General features: G+C 45.6%; 1 protein-coding gene across 1 annotated transcript in view; it reads left to right on the plus strand.

The window, feature by feature from the left end:
• sspo (SCO-spondin) overlaps positions 1–15356 on the plus strand; it is a 100104-nt gene that overhangs the window by 34904 nt on the left and 49844 nt on the right. The window contains exons 42-75 of the mRNA XM_069151234.1: positions 488–536; positions 1229–1333; positions 1445–1572; positions 2876–2996; positions 3131–3258; positions 3353–3494; positions 4315–4485; positions 4657–4837; positions 4953–5028; positions 5499–5520; positions 5676–5796; positions 5920–6133; positions 6263–6404; positions 6523–6699; positions 7453–7647; positions 8514–8591; positions 8679–8834; positions 9270–9428; positions 9514–9678; positions 9766–9957; positions 10105–10227; positions 10562–10691; positions 10937–11062; positions 11343–11434; positions 11766–12236; positions 12318–12488; positions 12584–12839; positions 12971–13017; positions 13112–13282; positions 13390–13524; positions 13829–13965; positions 14040–14134; positions 14240–14289; positions 14709–14861. Of these exons, the coding sequence (XP_069007335.1) occupies positions 488–536; positions 1229–1333; positions 1445–1572; positions 2876–2996; positions 3131–3258; positions 3353–3494; positions 4315–4485; positions 4657–4837; positions 4953–5028; positions 5499–5520; positions 5676–5796; positions 5920–6133; positions 6263–6404; positions 6523–6699; positions 7453–7647; positions 8514–8591; positions 8679–8834; positions 9270–9428; positions 9514–9678; positions 9766–9957; positions 10105–10227; positions 10562–10691; positions 10937–11062; positions 11343–11434; positions 11766–12236; positions 12318–12488; positions 12584–12839; positions 12971–13017; positions 13112–13282; positions 13390–13524; positions 13829–13965; positions 14040–14134; positions 14240–14289; positions 14709–14861 (4879 nt within the window). The remainder of the gene's footprint in view (positions 1–487; positions 537–1228; positions 1334–1444; positions 1573–2875; positions 2997–3130; positions 3259–3352; positions 3495–4314; positions 4486–4656; positions 4838–4952; positions 5029–5498; positions 5521–5675; positions 5797–5919; positions 6134–6262; positions 6405–6522; positions 6700–7452; positions 7648–8513; positions 8592–8678; positions 8835–9269; positions 9429–9513; positions 9679–9765; positions 9958–10104; positions 10228–10561; positions 10692–10936; positions 11063–11342; positions 11435–11765; positions 12237–12317; positions 12489–12583; positions 12840–12970; positions 13018–13111; positions 13283–13389; positions 13525–13828; positions 13966–14039; positions 14135–14239; positions 14290–14708; positions 14862–15356) is intronic.

A 15356-nucleotide genomic window follows, 5' to 3' on the forward strand; every position in this document is an offset into this window, starting at 1 on the left:
TGCAGGAGGAAACTTCTACTATTCAGGAGCTGCAGTAACTCACAGGTGCCGCAGGTCACTGAATATGAGGAAATATTCCTTCAGTCATCCGTTGATCCGTCTTAAGCATTTTTGTTTGTCTTGTTTAAAAAAAAAAATCTTCTCATTTCGAAATATTACTTTTGTCAATTGTAGTTTTGTTTTTGTTGTGTGAAATAGGTTATAAACAAATAATATTTTGTTGACAAAATGAACACTGATACTGTTGGAGTGTATTTACTGTGGATGCTGCTGAAGTATGTGACCATGTTTTTTGGAAATATAATAAAAGTGTCAGGACATTTGTCCATTTGTTTTAATGTGTGGCAGCTGTGCTGCTTTTGTGCATCATGGCAACTCTTCCACGTGACACTGGGCTGGATGTGTGTGTGTGTGTGTGTGTGTGTGTGTGTGTGTGTGTGTGTGTGTGTGTGTGTGTGTGTGTGTGTGTGTGTGTGTGTGTGTGCAGGGTCAGACTCTGGTGCCTGGAGAGGGAGACAGGTGTTGTTACTGCCAAGGTAAATTCATGATGGTCGCGCTGCTATCTGTTGAGATGATTTGCATTTCCCAATGTGAGACTACCTGCCCTCAATAGTTAGTAATGTTGTTCCTCAGTGACGGATCACTAATGTCAGACGACATATTGTGTTGTTGTGTTTTCAGCAATACACTCCTTTAAAGTTTATCACCACATACCTGTCTTTTTTTTCTAAGTCTTTTTTTTTGGGGGGGGGGGGGAAGCATCAGGGCAGAGAGCAGACTTCCTCTAAAAGCACTATGGATGATTGTTGATGAGACATCCAACAGTTTATCACACAGAAGCTCATGAGTCAGAAAATCTCTGCAGAATTTCATCTTAAAATATGTTCACAATTAAAAACTAAACATCAACGCATGTGTTTGTTTACTGTTACATTCTGATTAAATACAATAATAAACTGCATGTTATACATATCGATATAAAGTACTATAATATTACTATGTGAGAAAAAAAATTACTCCAAACTATAAATATAAAACTGTTCTCAGGAAACATTATCTGCAGATGAAACCAAGATGAATTCAATCAAATTCAAGGGATCACAGACATTTGGTCAAATATAAAATTGTAGCACTTAAATATCAAAACATAATGTCTTGTTCGTTGTTGCAACTCTTTCAAATACACGTGTTCACTGATTTGAATCTTTAATTTCTACGACACCACCAGGAGAGAATGACAGCAGACTTGTGACGCTCAGCCCCATCACTGTGACCTCCAGGCCAGCAGAGGGCACTACACCCCTGGTTCCCACATATCCCCTTCCTCCTGGAGGTTGGTTTTATTTTTATATCTGCAGTTTTCATGTAAGAAGTAGAGTAGAGCTTTTTTTTTCTATGACGATGATCCAAAGGTTTCACTGATTATATGTCCCCTCCTGTTCAGATGAGTGTTGGTCTCCTTTGGGTGTCCAGTCTCTCCCCGCCTCCAGTTTCACTGCCTCGTCGCAGCAGGCCGGTCACCCCCCCGAGGCGGCTCGTCTCCACGGGTGGGACCCCCACAGGGACCTCCAGGTACACTACACATAATCAGAGCGTTTTAAAATATCAGCAGCAGGTGGACACATTTAGTTTGGAATAAACTTTCTTTGTTAAACTTTGCATTTGAATAGACATTCATGCCGTCTGCAAGAAAAACTCGAAACTCTTTTCGTCAACACCATCTTCAGGTGAAAATTCTTGGTCTGATTTTACGACTAAATGCCTAAAACCAATGACATTCACATCTGCCTCAGTTGTACTTTGGATTTAGTTTAAACTGACAAAAGATATTAGCATGCCAAGATACAACACTAAGGGCCTGATTTACTAAGATCTCAAATAAAAGGTACTAAATTGTGCGTTTATTTTGACCCATTTTGAGGGTGATTTGCTAAGAGTCATTTTGTCATTGATATTAGGTGCAAATCGCTGTATTTAAATGAAGGCTCTGTGTGTTAAAGTGACTCCAGCTGTGGACAGTTTGAATGGAAATCCCATTGAAATTAAGAAATATGAATAAAACATGAAGAAATGCATTCATTCATTGGGAACCTTATGAAGCTGCCTGTGAGTTCTGCTGGACATCATTCAGGACCTGTGACAGCTCACCTGAAGAACAGGCCTGGGATGTCCCAGCTGTGATACACTGGAATGACACAGAGGAAAGAAAATGTTGTAATGTTGTAATGTTCTGTCATTGCTGGTATTTCGTGGTTGTTGTTGTTGGCTGTCAATCATCATGCAGTTCATTCAATAACTCAGAAATGTCATCGGTGGACAAACCATATTTCTGAATAAATTTGGCCTCTGGCATCTCAAACATGTTTCCACGGGTGTAAAACCTCGTTCTCTACGTATTCTCTGGTTTCCTGCGTCTCCTTCACAATAAGAGCAGCCGTGTCTCCTTCACAATAAGAGCAGCCGTCTCTCCTGATGTTCATCTGATTAAAACCTTCAGTCGTACTAAAATACACAATAATCACTTCTCCTGTTTCTACTTTCAGGTTTAGAAAATATCATTGCAGGTGCTAAATTTATCTATTAGAAAGTAGAAACATAGAAACATATTACATAAGCATTCAGGCAAACATGCAAAATGGACACCGTGTGTTAAACTGAACATCTGAAAGACGCAATCCTCGCTGCACGTCGTTAGTAAATCTGATGGACATTGTTTTGCGGAGGTGTGACAAATTTTACACATGCAAAACTTTAGTAAATCAGGCCCTAAGAAGGTAAACAGCATATTAAAATACAGGTTAATACCTGGTAAATATCTGCATGGAAAACCATCAAAATGAACATCAGGTGTATTGTGCAAAACCTTTGGTTGCAGGGCTGGAGTCCAGAGCCAGAGGAGTACAAGGACCTGCCTCAGCGGAGACCTGAGGGACGGACCGGAGACACACAGAGTCCCTACCTACAGATAGACCTGCTGAACACATACAACATCACTGGTAAAGACTCGCAGCTGCTTTCCAACAAGTACAGATTCAGACGCTGGTTCAGTGTTCTGTGTTGCTGTGGATGAAAACTGAACTGAGATCAGTGAACTGTATAAGATGTGTTATGTCTCTCTGCTCCTCTACAGGAGTGCTGACTCAGGGTGGAGGTTTGTTCGGCACGTTTGTTTCCAGCTTCTACCTCCAGTTCAGCCGGGATGGAAAACTGTGGTCCGCTTACAAAGAGCTGGTGACTGATGCTCGGCCCAGAGCCAAGGTCCAACAGCAGCACAGACACAGCAACTATCATACACTTTAAAGGCTTTTCTTTTTCACATCAAGACATCGATGTATCATTGGCCTCCCTTTAGGTTTTTCTCGGTAACCATGACGATCGAGGGGTGACGGAGAGCAGGCTGGACCGGATGGTGTCAGCTCAGTTCGTCCGCCTGTTGCCTCATGACTTCCAGAACGGCATCTACCTTCGACTTGAGATCATGGGCTGTGGTGACGGTTGGTCAACGGTTTAATGCTACTTTACTGTTGTTACCCCGACAGAAAAAACACGCGTTTCCCATGTTTTCCACATGGGACACGTGATCACATGTTGGACCCACAGACTGGATATAAAAGTGTTCGTAGCTTCAGGTCTGTAAAATGGTTCTGATCCAGAAGTGTCTTCAGCTGCAATACCAGCGAGTGCCACTAGAGGTCGGCTCCAAAAAGCCTCCGGCTCCATAGACTCCCATTCAACTTCTCTCATCAAATCCAAAGTGAATAAAATGTGTCCATCAGTTATCTCGGTGTTGTTAGCTAAAGTCACTCCTTCTTATTAGTTTTCTGGAGGTCCATCTGAAAATAATCCCTCATTCATTAGAAAAGAAGATTCAAGAAGACCTGGTTTTGGGGGTGTGTCTGTTTGATTGACAGGCCTGTGGTGCAGTCAGGTTACAGCTATCGGTGGGCGGGACGTAGTATCGTCAGGTTTCCGATCAGATCGGTCAGATCCACCTCTGGCTCCTCCCCCAGCTCGTCCAAATATGGTCACTTCCTGCTCCGAACAGCTCCGAACTAGCAAAGATGGTGACGGACAGAATCTGAACTGGAGGATTCATAACGTTCACAAACCAACGATGACATCACTGATGGTTGATGACATCACTGATGGTTGCCGTTGTTGGTTCCAACATATGATAACATGGGGAAAGTATGTGGAAATCTACATGGGCTTTACACTTTCTTGCAATGAACAAAAAACATGTTTCACGTGCACAATCACGTGCGTATGTTGTGCACAGATGCGTTTCGAAAGTGTTTCTCCTGTCTTCTCCAGGTGATCGCTGGTTAACGTCCTCCACCCGTCCCTCTCCGGTGTCCCCAGGAGGACGCTGCAGAGAACAAGAGTTCCAGTGTGAAAACGGTCGCTGTGTGCCAGCAGGTCCTCTGGGAGTTGTCTGTGATGGTGTCAATGACTGCGGGGACGGATCAGATGAGACGTACTGTGGTGAGCTGACGAGCACTTTCAGCAGTCTTTTGTGAGCTATTTGTCCCTCTTTTTTTTTTAGTTATATTCTGTTTTTATTTATGCTTCAGATGAAAACAGGTTTTCAGAGAATGATGTTGCAACAGCTCGTAAAAGTTGTGTTTCTGAACCATTCTTTCTCTATACATGCAGGCACCCAGCCTTCCCCCACAACCACCAGTCCACGCAGCTGTCCTGCTGGTCAGTTCTCCTGCCCTCCACCAGGGGGCTGCATTGAGGCGAGGCAGCGTTGTGACGGAATCCTCGACTGTCCCAGAGGAGAGGACGAACACGGATGCCACCCTCATTACAATCTCACCACGCAGGCAGACAGGTGGAGGACCATTATTAATATGTAGAGTGATCACTACATTGGTAATTATTGTATTACCAGTTTGTGCTCATCCAGCATTTCACTCGTATTTGTTCGTCTTCATCGTTGTTCGTAGACCATACACGCCCACCCCTGCTCCTCTGAGGACTCCATCGATGGCTGCTGTCACTCATCCTGCTGTAACACCGACAGTAAGGACACATTAAAGTGAAACATCAGTAACTCCAACATCTAGGTTTTTGTGTCATAAGCACATTTTCTGTGCATTAAAAATGTGCTTATTTTAACTCTTATCTTTTAAATGCAACCTAAACTTCAAAGTAACTAAATTAGGAAAGGTTCTCCTAGATTTAAAAATGAACCATAGAGGGTTCTTTAACAGATACCCACAAATACAAAGAAGTGCTCTGCTGTTATACAAACATCAGTGATGGATGTGAATGTTGAAAAATCATGTGAGCATCTTATTTGTTTATAGAAATGCAACATTAAAATTTTCCAGTCAAGACTAAAACAAAAATATAAATGCCCATCTAAGAATAGTTTCCACCCCTCTTTGTATTTGTAATCGAACTGCTTACAGAGTGGATCTTTTCTTTGTTTACGTAATTACAAATCAATGGAAACTAACATATTCTAATCTGATGTTGTGTTTTTACAGCTGGGTGGTCCAGGATACCGCGGTGAGAGTTAGATGTTATTGTAAATCATTTATGTGGATGTGAATTCTTTAGTTGTTTGCTCTTCTAAAAAAAAGTTGTTTTCTTTGACAGACTGAGTGCTTTGATGTGCTTCACCTGAATTGCTCAATGGTGCTAATAATGATTATATTCTGCAGGGATCTGCTCGTCTCCTCTCGGACTGGAGGACGGGAGAATCCGTTACGGTCAGCTGACCTCGTCGTCTCACCGGGGGAACAACCCTGCTGACGCTGGTCGACTAAACATCGTCCCCAATGTGTGAGTGAGCAGACCTTTGAACCGTATAATAGTCTTAACACGAGATGATGTAGCTCACTGTGTGTTTGTTGTTATAGAGAACACAAAAAAACCTGTCTATGTCTTCTTCTGTGGTGCCTGCAGTCAGGTGATGGAGCCCGGTTGGAGCCCCTCGCCTACAGATCCACAGCCGTACTTCCAGGTGGATCTCCTGGAGCCGACGTGGGTGTCAGGGGTGGTGTCGCAGGGCAGTGAGCGCATGTGGGGTTACCTCACTAAGTACCGGCTGGCCTTCGCCCTGCACGGCAGCCTCTTCACAGACTACACTGAGGACGGGAAGCCTGGGGGCCCTGCCAAGGTATTTTTAAATATGAATAAATTATGTTGTCATTTCTTTATACATCATCGTATGGTTGAATGTTTTGTGAATGAAAAGTCCATTCCACTGCTGTTGCCTCTGCGTGTGCTCCTGGTTGTTGTTGTGTAGGTGTTCGAGGTCCGGATGGTGGGCAGGACTCCGGTGACCCGCTGGCTCGGTCGGCTGGTCAGAGCTCGCTACATGCGCATCATCCCCACAGAGTTCAGACACACTTTTTACCTGCGTGTGGAGATCCTCGGCTGCAGAGGAGGTGAGGGTGAATAAATCATGAATCTGAGGACACAACATGCCCTTCATTTCTGAGTGTTTTGCAGAACTAGACTTCACATCAGTGTGTATGAGACAACCTTTTCTCTCTGCTCCTGTAGATGAGCTGGTGACCCCCAGAAGTTTGACCACATCTCCCCCTGGTGGAGAGAAAGTGACAATGCAGCACTGTCAGCCAGGACAGTTCTCCTGCCAGCACAGTAAAGAGTGCGTCTCTGTATCTGTGCTCTGCGATGGTCGACCCGACTGCAAGGACCACTCTGATGAGATCAATTGTGGTAAGAACTGATGGATCAGCACTTCTTTTTTTGAGTCAAACTCACAGACTGGATATAAAAGTATTCGTAGCTTCAGGTCTGTAAAATGGTTCTGATCCAGAAGTGTCTTCAGCTGCAATACCAGCGAGTTCCACTAGAGGTCGGCTCCAAAAAGCCTCCGGCTCCATAGACTCCCATTCAACTTCTGTCATCAAATCCAAAGTGAATAAAATGTGTCCATCAGTTATCTCGGTGTTGTTAGCTAAAGTCACTCCTTCTTATTAGTTTTCTGGAGGTCCATCTGAAAATAATCCCTCATTCATTAGAAAAGAAGATTCAAGAAGACCTGTTTTTGGGGGCGTGTCTGTTTGATTGACAGGCCTGTGGTGCAGTCAGGTTACAGCTATCGGTGGGCGGGACGTAGTATCGTCAGGTTTCCGATCAGATCGGTCAGATCCACCGCTGGCTCCTCCCCCAGCTCGTCCAAATATGGTCACTTCCTGCTCCAAACCGCTCCGAACTAGTAAAGATGGTGACGGACAGAATCTGAACTGGAGGATTCATAATGTTCATAAACCAACGATGACATCACTGATGGATGATGACCTCACTGATGGTTGATGTTTGGTAACACTGCATCACTAATGCCAATTTCTGGTCTGTGTAGCATCAGGTGATCAGAAACAGATTCATATCGTAAATAATATAAAGCACCTTCCTGGATCCTTCATCACTTTGTTTTATTTTTCATCTCTTTCTTCTCCTCGTCTTCAGGTACAGCTCCGACCAGAGGCTTCCCGGGGCTGCAGAACCAGACCAGCTCCATCGGTACACCAGGTTTTCATGGTGAAAGTACAACAGGTGTCCCAGGCCTCCATACCACCAGGTCCCGAGGCGGCCTTCCTGGTGTGGCGACATCAGGGGTCACAGGACCAACGAGACCTCAGAAGACCACAACCCCGAGTACGGGTGAGTTCAAGAGTCCTGCTGCCGGTTTTTAAATGTGCTTGAAGATTCAAGCATCACCAAAGCAGACGAGCTAATAAACACATGTAATGGTTCAAGTTTTTATATTTGTTATGTATTAAAAGGCAGGAGGTACCTAAATGTTCGACACAGCTGGATCAAATATCAAGAAAAATTAAAACAGAAGAGTGCAAACAAACAGGTAAAAGAGAGGTTTATGGTCTGTCAGTGTTTTTCAAACCAATGTTTTAAGCTTAGACTTGAAGATAGACGGTGGTTGTCTCCTGAAGCCTGGCTGGTTCCTCAGCAGAGGAGACGGATACCTGAAGCCTCCTGTTTCTGTCCTGGAAAAGAGAGCCTGCTGTTCTGTTTGGATGATAGTCAACCTGGAGGGCCTTAATGTAGGATGAGGCTTCATTATTGAGCGCTTTGTAAGTTTGGAGCAGAACCAAACATAAACTGTACTCTTCAGTTTTATCGACAGCTAACTAAACATAAGTCTTGAGAAAAGTGAGTCAAACAGGCTGAATCCAAAAACCAAGTCAAAATCCAAACTGAACAGACACAGGGAAGGAAGTTAAATTTACAAAAACCTGGATCACAGACAAAAATGTGGACATAAAGCCGACATGGACGGTGATGGCAGATGGACGCAGATATGCAGAACTAAAACAGAGAGCTGAGCTGGTGAGACAGATGAGACGGTTCTGTTGATGATTGTATGTAAACTTGGACTTGTACTTAAGCACAAAGCATTACTCCCCTTCTTCTCATCTTTACTGTTGAGAGCTTCAAATGTTTCACTAAAAACACCCAGTTTTAGTTTTGTTCTGTTCGATGAGGTCGTTCGACTCCATCTGTCTTCTCAGGGGTCCCGACAGGTCATCCCGGACTGTTCGTCACCACGTCGCTCCGCCCCGGCAGACCTGGACTTCAAACCACAAGAGGTCAGACACTCTGCTCTTCCTCATCCTGTGAATAACTCCCTCTACAGAGCAGAGCGATATAAACCTCTGTGCTCTGTTGATTTACAGCCCCGCTGATCACCACAAGCCCCGCCGACGGTGGCCTACCCAGGGTGCTTTGCGTGGAGGGCCAGTTTGCATGCCGGTCGTTTGGCTGTGTGGACTCGGCACAAGTGTGTGACGGCAGGAAGGACTGTTCGGACGGTTCGGATGAAGAGCGCTGTGGTACGCATCCATAACAGACGAGAGGAAGTACAGAAGAGTGGAATTAATTTAGTGTGCCAATATAAAGTGGTGACGGATATCAATGGGTTTTTATTTCTGTCACGGTTTAAAAAAAATCTCAGATTACGTTTTATAAACTTTTTAGATGGTTCTTTTTTTTGCACCCTGAAATATTGTGAAAAAAGTTGTGTTCATCCTGTTTTTTGCCCACAATTTTACCTCTACACGCACACATTATACATCAAACTGTAGGGATTTGTGTTACCTTTCAGCCAGTGCAACTCTCTGTGGTGCCCTCTACTTCTGCTGTCAGCGTGTGAAGTGAATAGTTTTCAGGTTCATTGATGTGTTACATCTGGAGACTCTTAAACAGTATCATAAATACAGTTCTGCACTAATAAGGTTTTACTTTTTTTATTGAATATTTCTCCTCAGGCTCCACATCCAGACCAGCAGTGACTCCGCAGCGCCCCCTGGTGCCCAGTCCCTGCTCTCCCAAGCAGTTTTCCTGTGACAGCGGGGAGTGTGTTCACCTGGACCACAGGTGTGACCTGCAGAGGGACTGTGTGGACGGGTCGGATGAAAAAGACTGTGGTGGGTTATATGTGCAGTTCAGAAGAAGTGATGTAACAAAACAGTGCGTATTTATTCACATCCTCTCTGCTGTCCCGTCCTCCAGTGGACTGCATCATGTCCCCGTGGACAGCGTGGAGCGCCTGCAGTGTGTCCTGTGGTCTGGGCTCCTTGTTCCGGCAGAGGGACATCCTGAGGGAGGCTGTGCCCGGTGGGGTCTGCGGTGGAGCTCAGTTTGACAGTCGGTCCTGCTTCCCTCAGGCGTGTCGAGGTCTGAACTCTGAACCTCCAGAATCTGATGCATCTCTCACACAGTGTTTGATGTCACCTGAACGTCTTCGCTTCCTGTCTCCTCTAGTTAACGGTCAGTGGTCGGAGTGGACAGACTGGTCGGACTGTGACTCTCAGTGTGGAGGAGGAGTCAGGCAGAGGAACCGAACCTGCTCCGCTCCTCCTCCTAAGAACGGCGGGCGGGACTGCGAAGGCATGACGTGGCAGAGCCGCAGCTGCAACACTCAGACCTGCACCAAAGACACCGGCACGCAGACGGGTGACTGAACAACACCAACTTCTGTTTGTCAAGTCAACTGATCCTCACCTCATCACTTCTCCTACATCTCCTCAGTTTCATCTGTAAACTCTTTGAACCACATTTCTGTTCCCTGTTTGCATATTAATGAAGTGACTGCTTGTTCAGGTTGTGTCAACGGCCAGGTGCTGGTGACGGAGGAGGACTGCCAGGCAGGGAGAGTGGAGCCCTGCCCCCCCACCTGCTCACACCTCAGTTCGCCCAACAACTGCACTGCAGCATGCGTACAAGGTGGGACGCAGACAGTTATGATGTTCTGTTTGTGCAGTTACATAAATTAGACCAGTTGAACTGAAAAAAGTTGAAATGATCTCCGACCTTGAACATTTGATATGTTGTTTTTGGTCTATTTTCAATTCATAACGCGTTTATGTGTTTTAAATTGATATTTACATTTTATACAGCTTTCCTTTTTTTGAAACTGGGTTGTTTGATTGTCTATTGATCATTTTCTACTAAGTGTTTTCTGAATGTGATCCAGTGGGTTTAAAAGCTCCTGAAGCTGTGATTTATTCACCTTAATGATAACAGCTCACTCAGACTCACTCATCCTGTCTTTCTGCAGGGTGTCGCTGTCCCGACGGACTCTACCTGCAGGAGGGTCGATGTGTGAACTCCAGCCGATGTGTCTGTCACTGGAATGGACGAGCACTGCAGCCGGGTCAGGTGATCAGCAGAGACCACTGTACCACATGGTGAGAGACACAAAGCCTCGCGTTGCTATAAAAAAGATGTCACTCAGCACTTAAATCACTCATAAGTCAAGTTATGCAGAATTACTGGTTTGCATTTGTTGTCAGAAAAGGAGCATCATTGTTAAAAGATCTTCTTTTTAAATCACACACGTGTTGAACCACTACAATGCAGTCTTACATGTAATGTTATTAATTAGTGAACAAGTAAAAACAACCTGACTGGATGCTTATTTCTGCACCATCAGTGTGTGCACGGATGGACGAGTCACCTGTGACGAGTTCAGCTGTGTGACCAGCTGTCACTGGTCCGCCTGGTCGTCATGGTCACCGTGCGATGTAACCTGTGGTCTGGGGCTACAGCAGCGCTACAGGTGAGCTTCTTTCATTCAGTCGGTTTATAAATCACTTGATCTTTTATGGATCAAACACTTTGAAAATGATCCTGTAAAACTCTTTTTCAACTGCTTTTTTTCTTCATTGTATATTCTCATTTATTTATTTACTTGTTTTTTACAAAGGTAGCACTGCTAATCATTTGCACTTCTGAATTATGTCTTAATGCACTGGTTAAGAAAAGTCTTTTCTTAATGCTCCACTTCATAGACCTGCATCATGTTGAGGAGTCCCCATCCCTTTAATTTCTCTCCTCAGGTCTCCGGTGAATCCAGCGGGATCGGCCCGAGTCCGGTCCTGTCCAGGAGACTCTGCTGAGGCCCGCCGCTGCTCCGGCCCGTGTCTCCCTGGTGATGAACTCACACCTCAGACACACAACAGTCACACTGATGCTGTCACACGAGTGTCACTGTGTTTTGATGTTTGTGCAACTGAGATCTGGGATTTCTTTTACACAGAAAGAAAATTAGGTTTCTAATTCCAACTCACTGTATGTCTGCTGCTGCGGAGCATCTTACGTTCATATTAAACTGTACATGTTTTTTATAGCATGTGGGCGTAATAAAGCCACTTTCTACATATGTGTGTAGAAATGTTCAATACCACATGTACAGAGCAACAAACCCAGTTTGGCCTTTTCTGAGACACATTTCAAGACTTTGTCCTTTTCTTCTTGATCAGAACTTCCAGCTGGTGTTTGGAGGAAATGGACCAGCTGGTCAGAGTGCAGCAAGACGTGTTTCAACCACGTAGACAACGTGGGAATGAGACACCGATTCCGTAGCTGCAACCTCACGCTCACACCGTCCAACTTCACACCGTCCAACCTCACGCTCACACCGTCCAACTTCACACCGTCCAACCTCACGCTCACACCGTCCAACTTCACACCGTCCAACCTCACGCTCACACCGTCCAACTTCACACCGTCCAACCTCACGCTCACACCGTCCAACTTCACACCGTCCAACCTCACGCTCACACCGTCCAACCTCACGCTGTCCAACCTCACGCTCACACCGTCCAACCTCACGCCGTCCAACCTCACGCTCACACCGTCCAACTTCACACCGTCCAACCTCACGCTCACACCGTCTCCTTGTGACGGAGACAGCGAGGAGCAGGAGCCCTGCAACACCGTTCATTGTCCAGGTAGGACAGATGTAGATGCACATACAGAAAAAAACATATCCATCAAGTCTTAAAAAAGTGATTTAAGTTGTGTACTTCCAGTTCCCGGAGGTTGGTCGGCCTGGTCACTGTGGTCTCAGTGTTCATCAGAGTGTGACTCCGGTGTTCAGACCCGAGAGAGACTGTGCGGCTCACCAGCACCGCTGTATGGAGGTAACAGCTGCGCTGGGCCTCACATACAGACGAGGGACTGCAACTCTCACCCCTGTTCAGGTACCACACTCTGGTTTGTTTGTATTGGATTGCATTATATTTTCATTTGTTTCTGTTCATCACCAACTCCCTGTGTGTGACTTTGCTCTCCTCAGGTGTGTGTCCCGAGGACTTGGTGTACATGACAGCAGCGCAGTGCGAGGCTCAGGGTGGTGCGTGTCCGCGGGTGTGTCTGGACATGACCTCCACCGAGGTGCAGTGTGCCACCGCCTGCTACGACGGCTGCTACTGCGCCCTCGGCTTCTACCTGCTCAACAGCAGCTGCGTGCCGTTGGCTCTGTGCCCGTGTTACCACCAGGGGGCGACGTACCCAGCTGGTGCTACCCTGCCTGTGGATGCCTGTAATAACTGGTACCTCTCATTTATCATGGATCAAATTAAAGTCCAAGTTTGTTTAAAACATCCAGAAATACAGCTGCCATTGGAATGAATTTCATATCTAATCCAGTATGACTTGTTCTTGCATTGTGTGTCTCAAACAGCACCTGCATGAATGGATCGATGGCGTGTGGGACAACTCCCTGCCCTGGTCAGTGAATTTAGATTTTTTTTCTCCATGTGTCCTCTCCTGTTTCCTCTTTTTTTCTGTCTTTGTGTTGATCCTGAGTCTGTGTGCTCCTCAGTGGACTGCAGCTGGAGCAGCTGGACTCAGTGGAGCGCCTGCAGTCGGACGTGTGACGTTGGTGTGAGACGGAGGTATCGGTCAGGAACCAACCCTCCTGCAGCGTTCGGGGGACGTCCCTGCAGAGGAGAGAGAGTTGGGATCGACACCTGCAGCATCGAACCCTGCTTTGGTGAGACTTCCTTGACTCCTAATATTATTGCATATGTATGTATTCTAATTAAAAACAAACCTGACTGTAAAACCGAAGTGATGAATCCAGCTGTGATGTGTCTGAAGGTGTGAGGGAGCCGTGGAACGCCTGGTCAAAGTGCTCGGTGACGTGTGGAGGAGGTTACAGGACCAGAACCCGCGGCCCCATCCGGACCCACGGCACCGCTCAGCAGTTCAGCGCCTGTAACCTGCAGCCTTGTGGTACAACTGGACCTCCACACACCAACATCTAACCACACTGTTAGATTTAATATCTCAGTCTTGAAGAAGAACACAGAACTGTGGATTTGGTATTTTCGCTCACATATTTATTGTTTTAAATGTTAATTATTGAAATTCTTGAGTAATATTTGTAAAGATCTGAATATTAAAACACAAATTCAGGTATGCTTGTAGTACTTCATCTAATGCATCATGTTTCTCTCTTGTTTTATCCATTCAAATGTGTTTTCAATAATCCTACAAGCGGTTTTAGTGGTTTGTTCTTGGACTCTGTTGCTGTCAGGTGACGGCAGGACGTGTCCTCCGGGCCAGAGGTGGACGCAGTGCGTGAGGGGAGCGGTGTCCTGTTCAGACCTCACCATGGACCTCAGCAGGAACTGCACACCCGGCTGCCAGTGTCCACCGGGGACAGTCCAGCAGGTGGACAGAAACACAGACAAACACACACATATGGAGTGATTGTGGGCTTGTTGCTGAGTCTTTTCTGCTGTCAGGATGGTGTGTGTGTGCCGGAGGCTGACTGTCGCTGTGACGTTGACGGAGAGCAGTTCAAACCCGGAGACATCGTCCCCACCGACTGCAACAACTGGTGAGTAAAGATGACACGCTTCAGTTTCCAGAACAAAGTGCTTCATGTTAATCAGTAAACATTATAAATCTAAAGGTGTCATTTAACCTGTGTATGATGTTTCAGTACATGTGAAGGAGGAAGGCTGGTGAACTGCTCTCAGGTCAGCTGCAACGGTAGGCAAAACATCAACAAATATATCTTCAATACCATTAGTGGTGCTTTTTGCTGCCATTTGTCTTTTACTTGTTGTAACATAATTTCTTTTATTTCATCATTATGCCACATGTCTTGTATAAATGTCACAGTAATTTGCTTGACAATAATCTCTTATCCAAATCTAGTCTGCAGTAATTCACCTCTAAGATGTAGTGAAGTAAAACAACATGAAGGCTAAAATGAATAACATACATTTTGTCCTCTTTCTCACACACACACACACGCACGCACACGCACGCACGCACGCACGCACACACACACACACACACGCACGCACGCACGCACGCACGCACGCACGCACGCACGCACGCACGCACGCACGCACGCACGCACGCACACACACACACACACACACGCACACACACACACTGTGCAGTTGATGGTCAGTGGTCGGTGTGGACCCCCTGGGGTCAGTGTTCGGTGTCGTGTGGAGCGGGTCTGCAGTCTCGGTACCGGTTCTGTTCCAGCGGTCTGCCGTGCGTAGGATCTCACCGCGAGGACCGAGTCTGCATCATCGCCCCGTGTGACCGTGAGTCGAACTACTGAGCGTTTCTACTGACTGACATCCTGCAGCAGAAGCAAAGTTTAAACTTCCTTTCTCACAATCTGTTCTGGCATCAGTCAGTTAGCAGGAAAACTCTCATCCAGCCACACGATGAGTGTTGATAACAATGAATAAATGGAGGAGAGGAAACACAGGATCTCAAATAAAGAGTACTAAATTATGTGTTTATCCCAAATGTTTTGCAGTTAATTTACTAAAGGTATTTGCGTCATTGATATCAGGTGCAAATCTCTCTGTAAATTAGGTATTTGCGTGTGTTAAAGTTTTTCTGGCCACAGACAGTTTGGACAGACAAAAGAACGGCTGCAAAGGGAAAAGGACATTTTATCCCATTCAAATTAAGAAATATAAATATAACAAGAACAAAACGATTTATAGGAGATTATCAGCAAGAACGTCAATGTGAAAAAAACAAAAAGATCAATAGATGAAATGAAATGTTTAACGGGTGTAAAACCT

This window comes from Embiotoca jacksoni, unplaced genomic scaffold, assembly GCF_022577435.1.
Source record: "Embiotoca jacksoni isolate LCO1_2020_lvr unplaced genomic scaffold, fEmbJac1.0.p SCAF_17, whole genome shotgun sequence".
Classification (NCBI taxonomy): Eukaryota; Metazoa; Chordata; class Actinopteri; family Embiotocidae; genus Embiotoca; species Embiotoca jacksoni.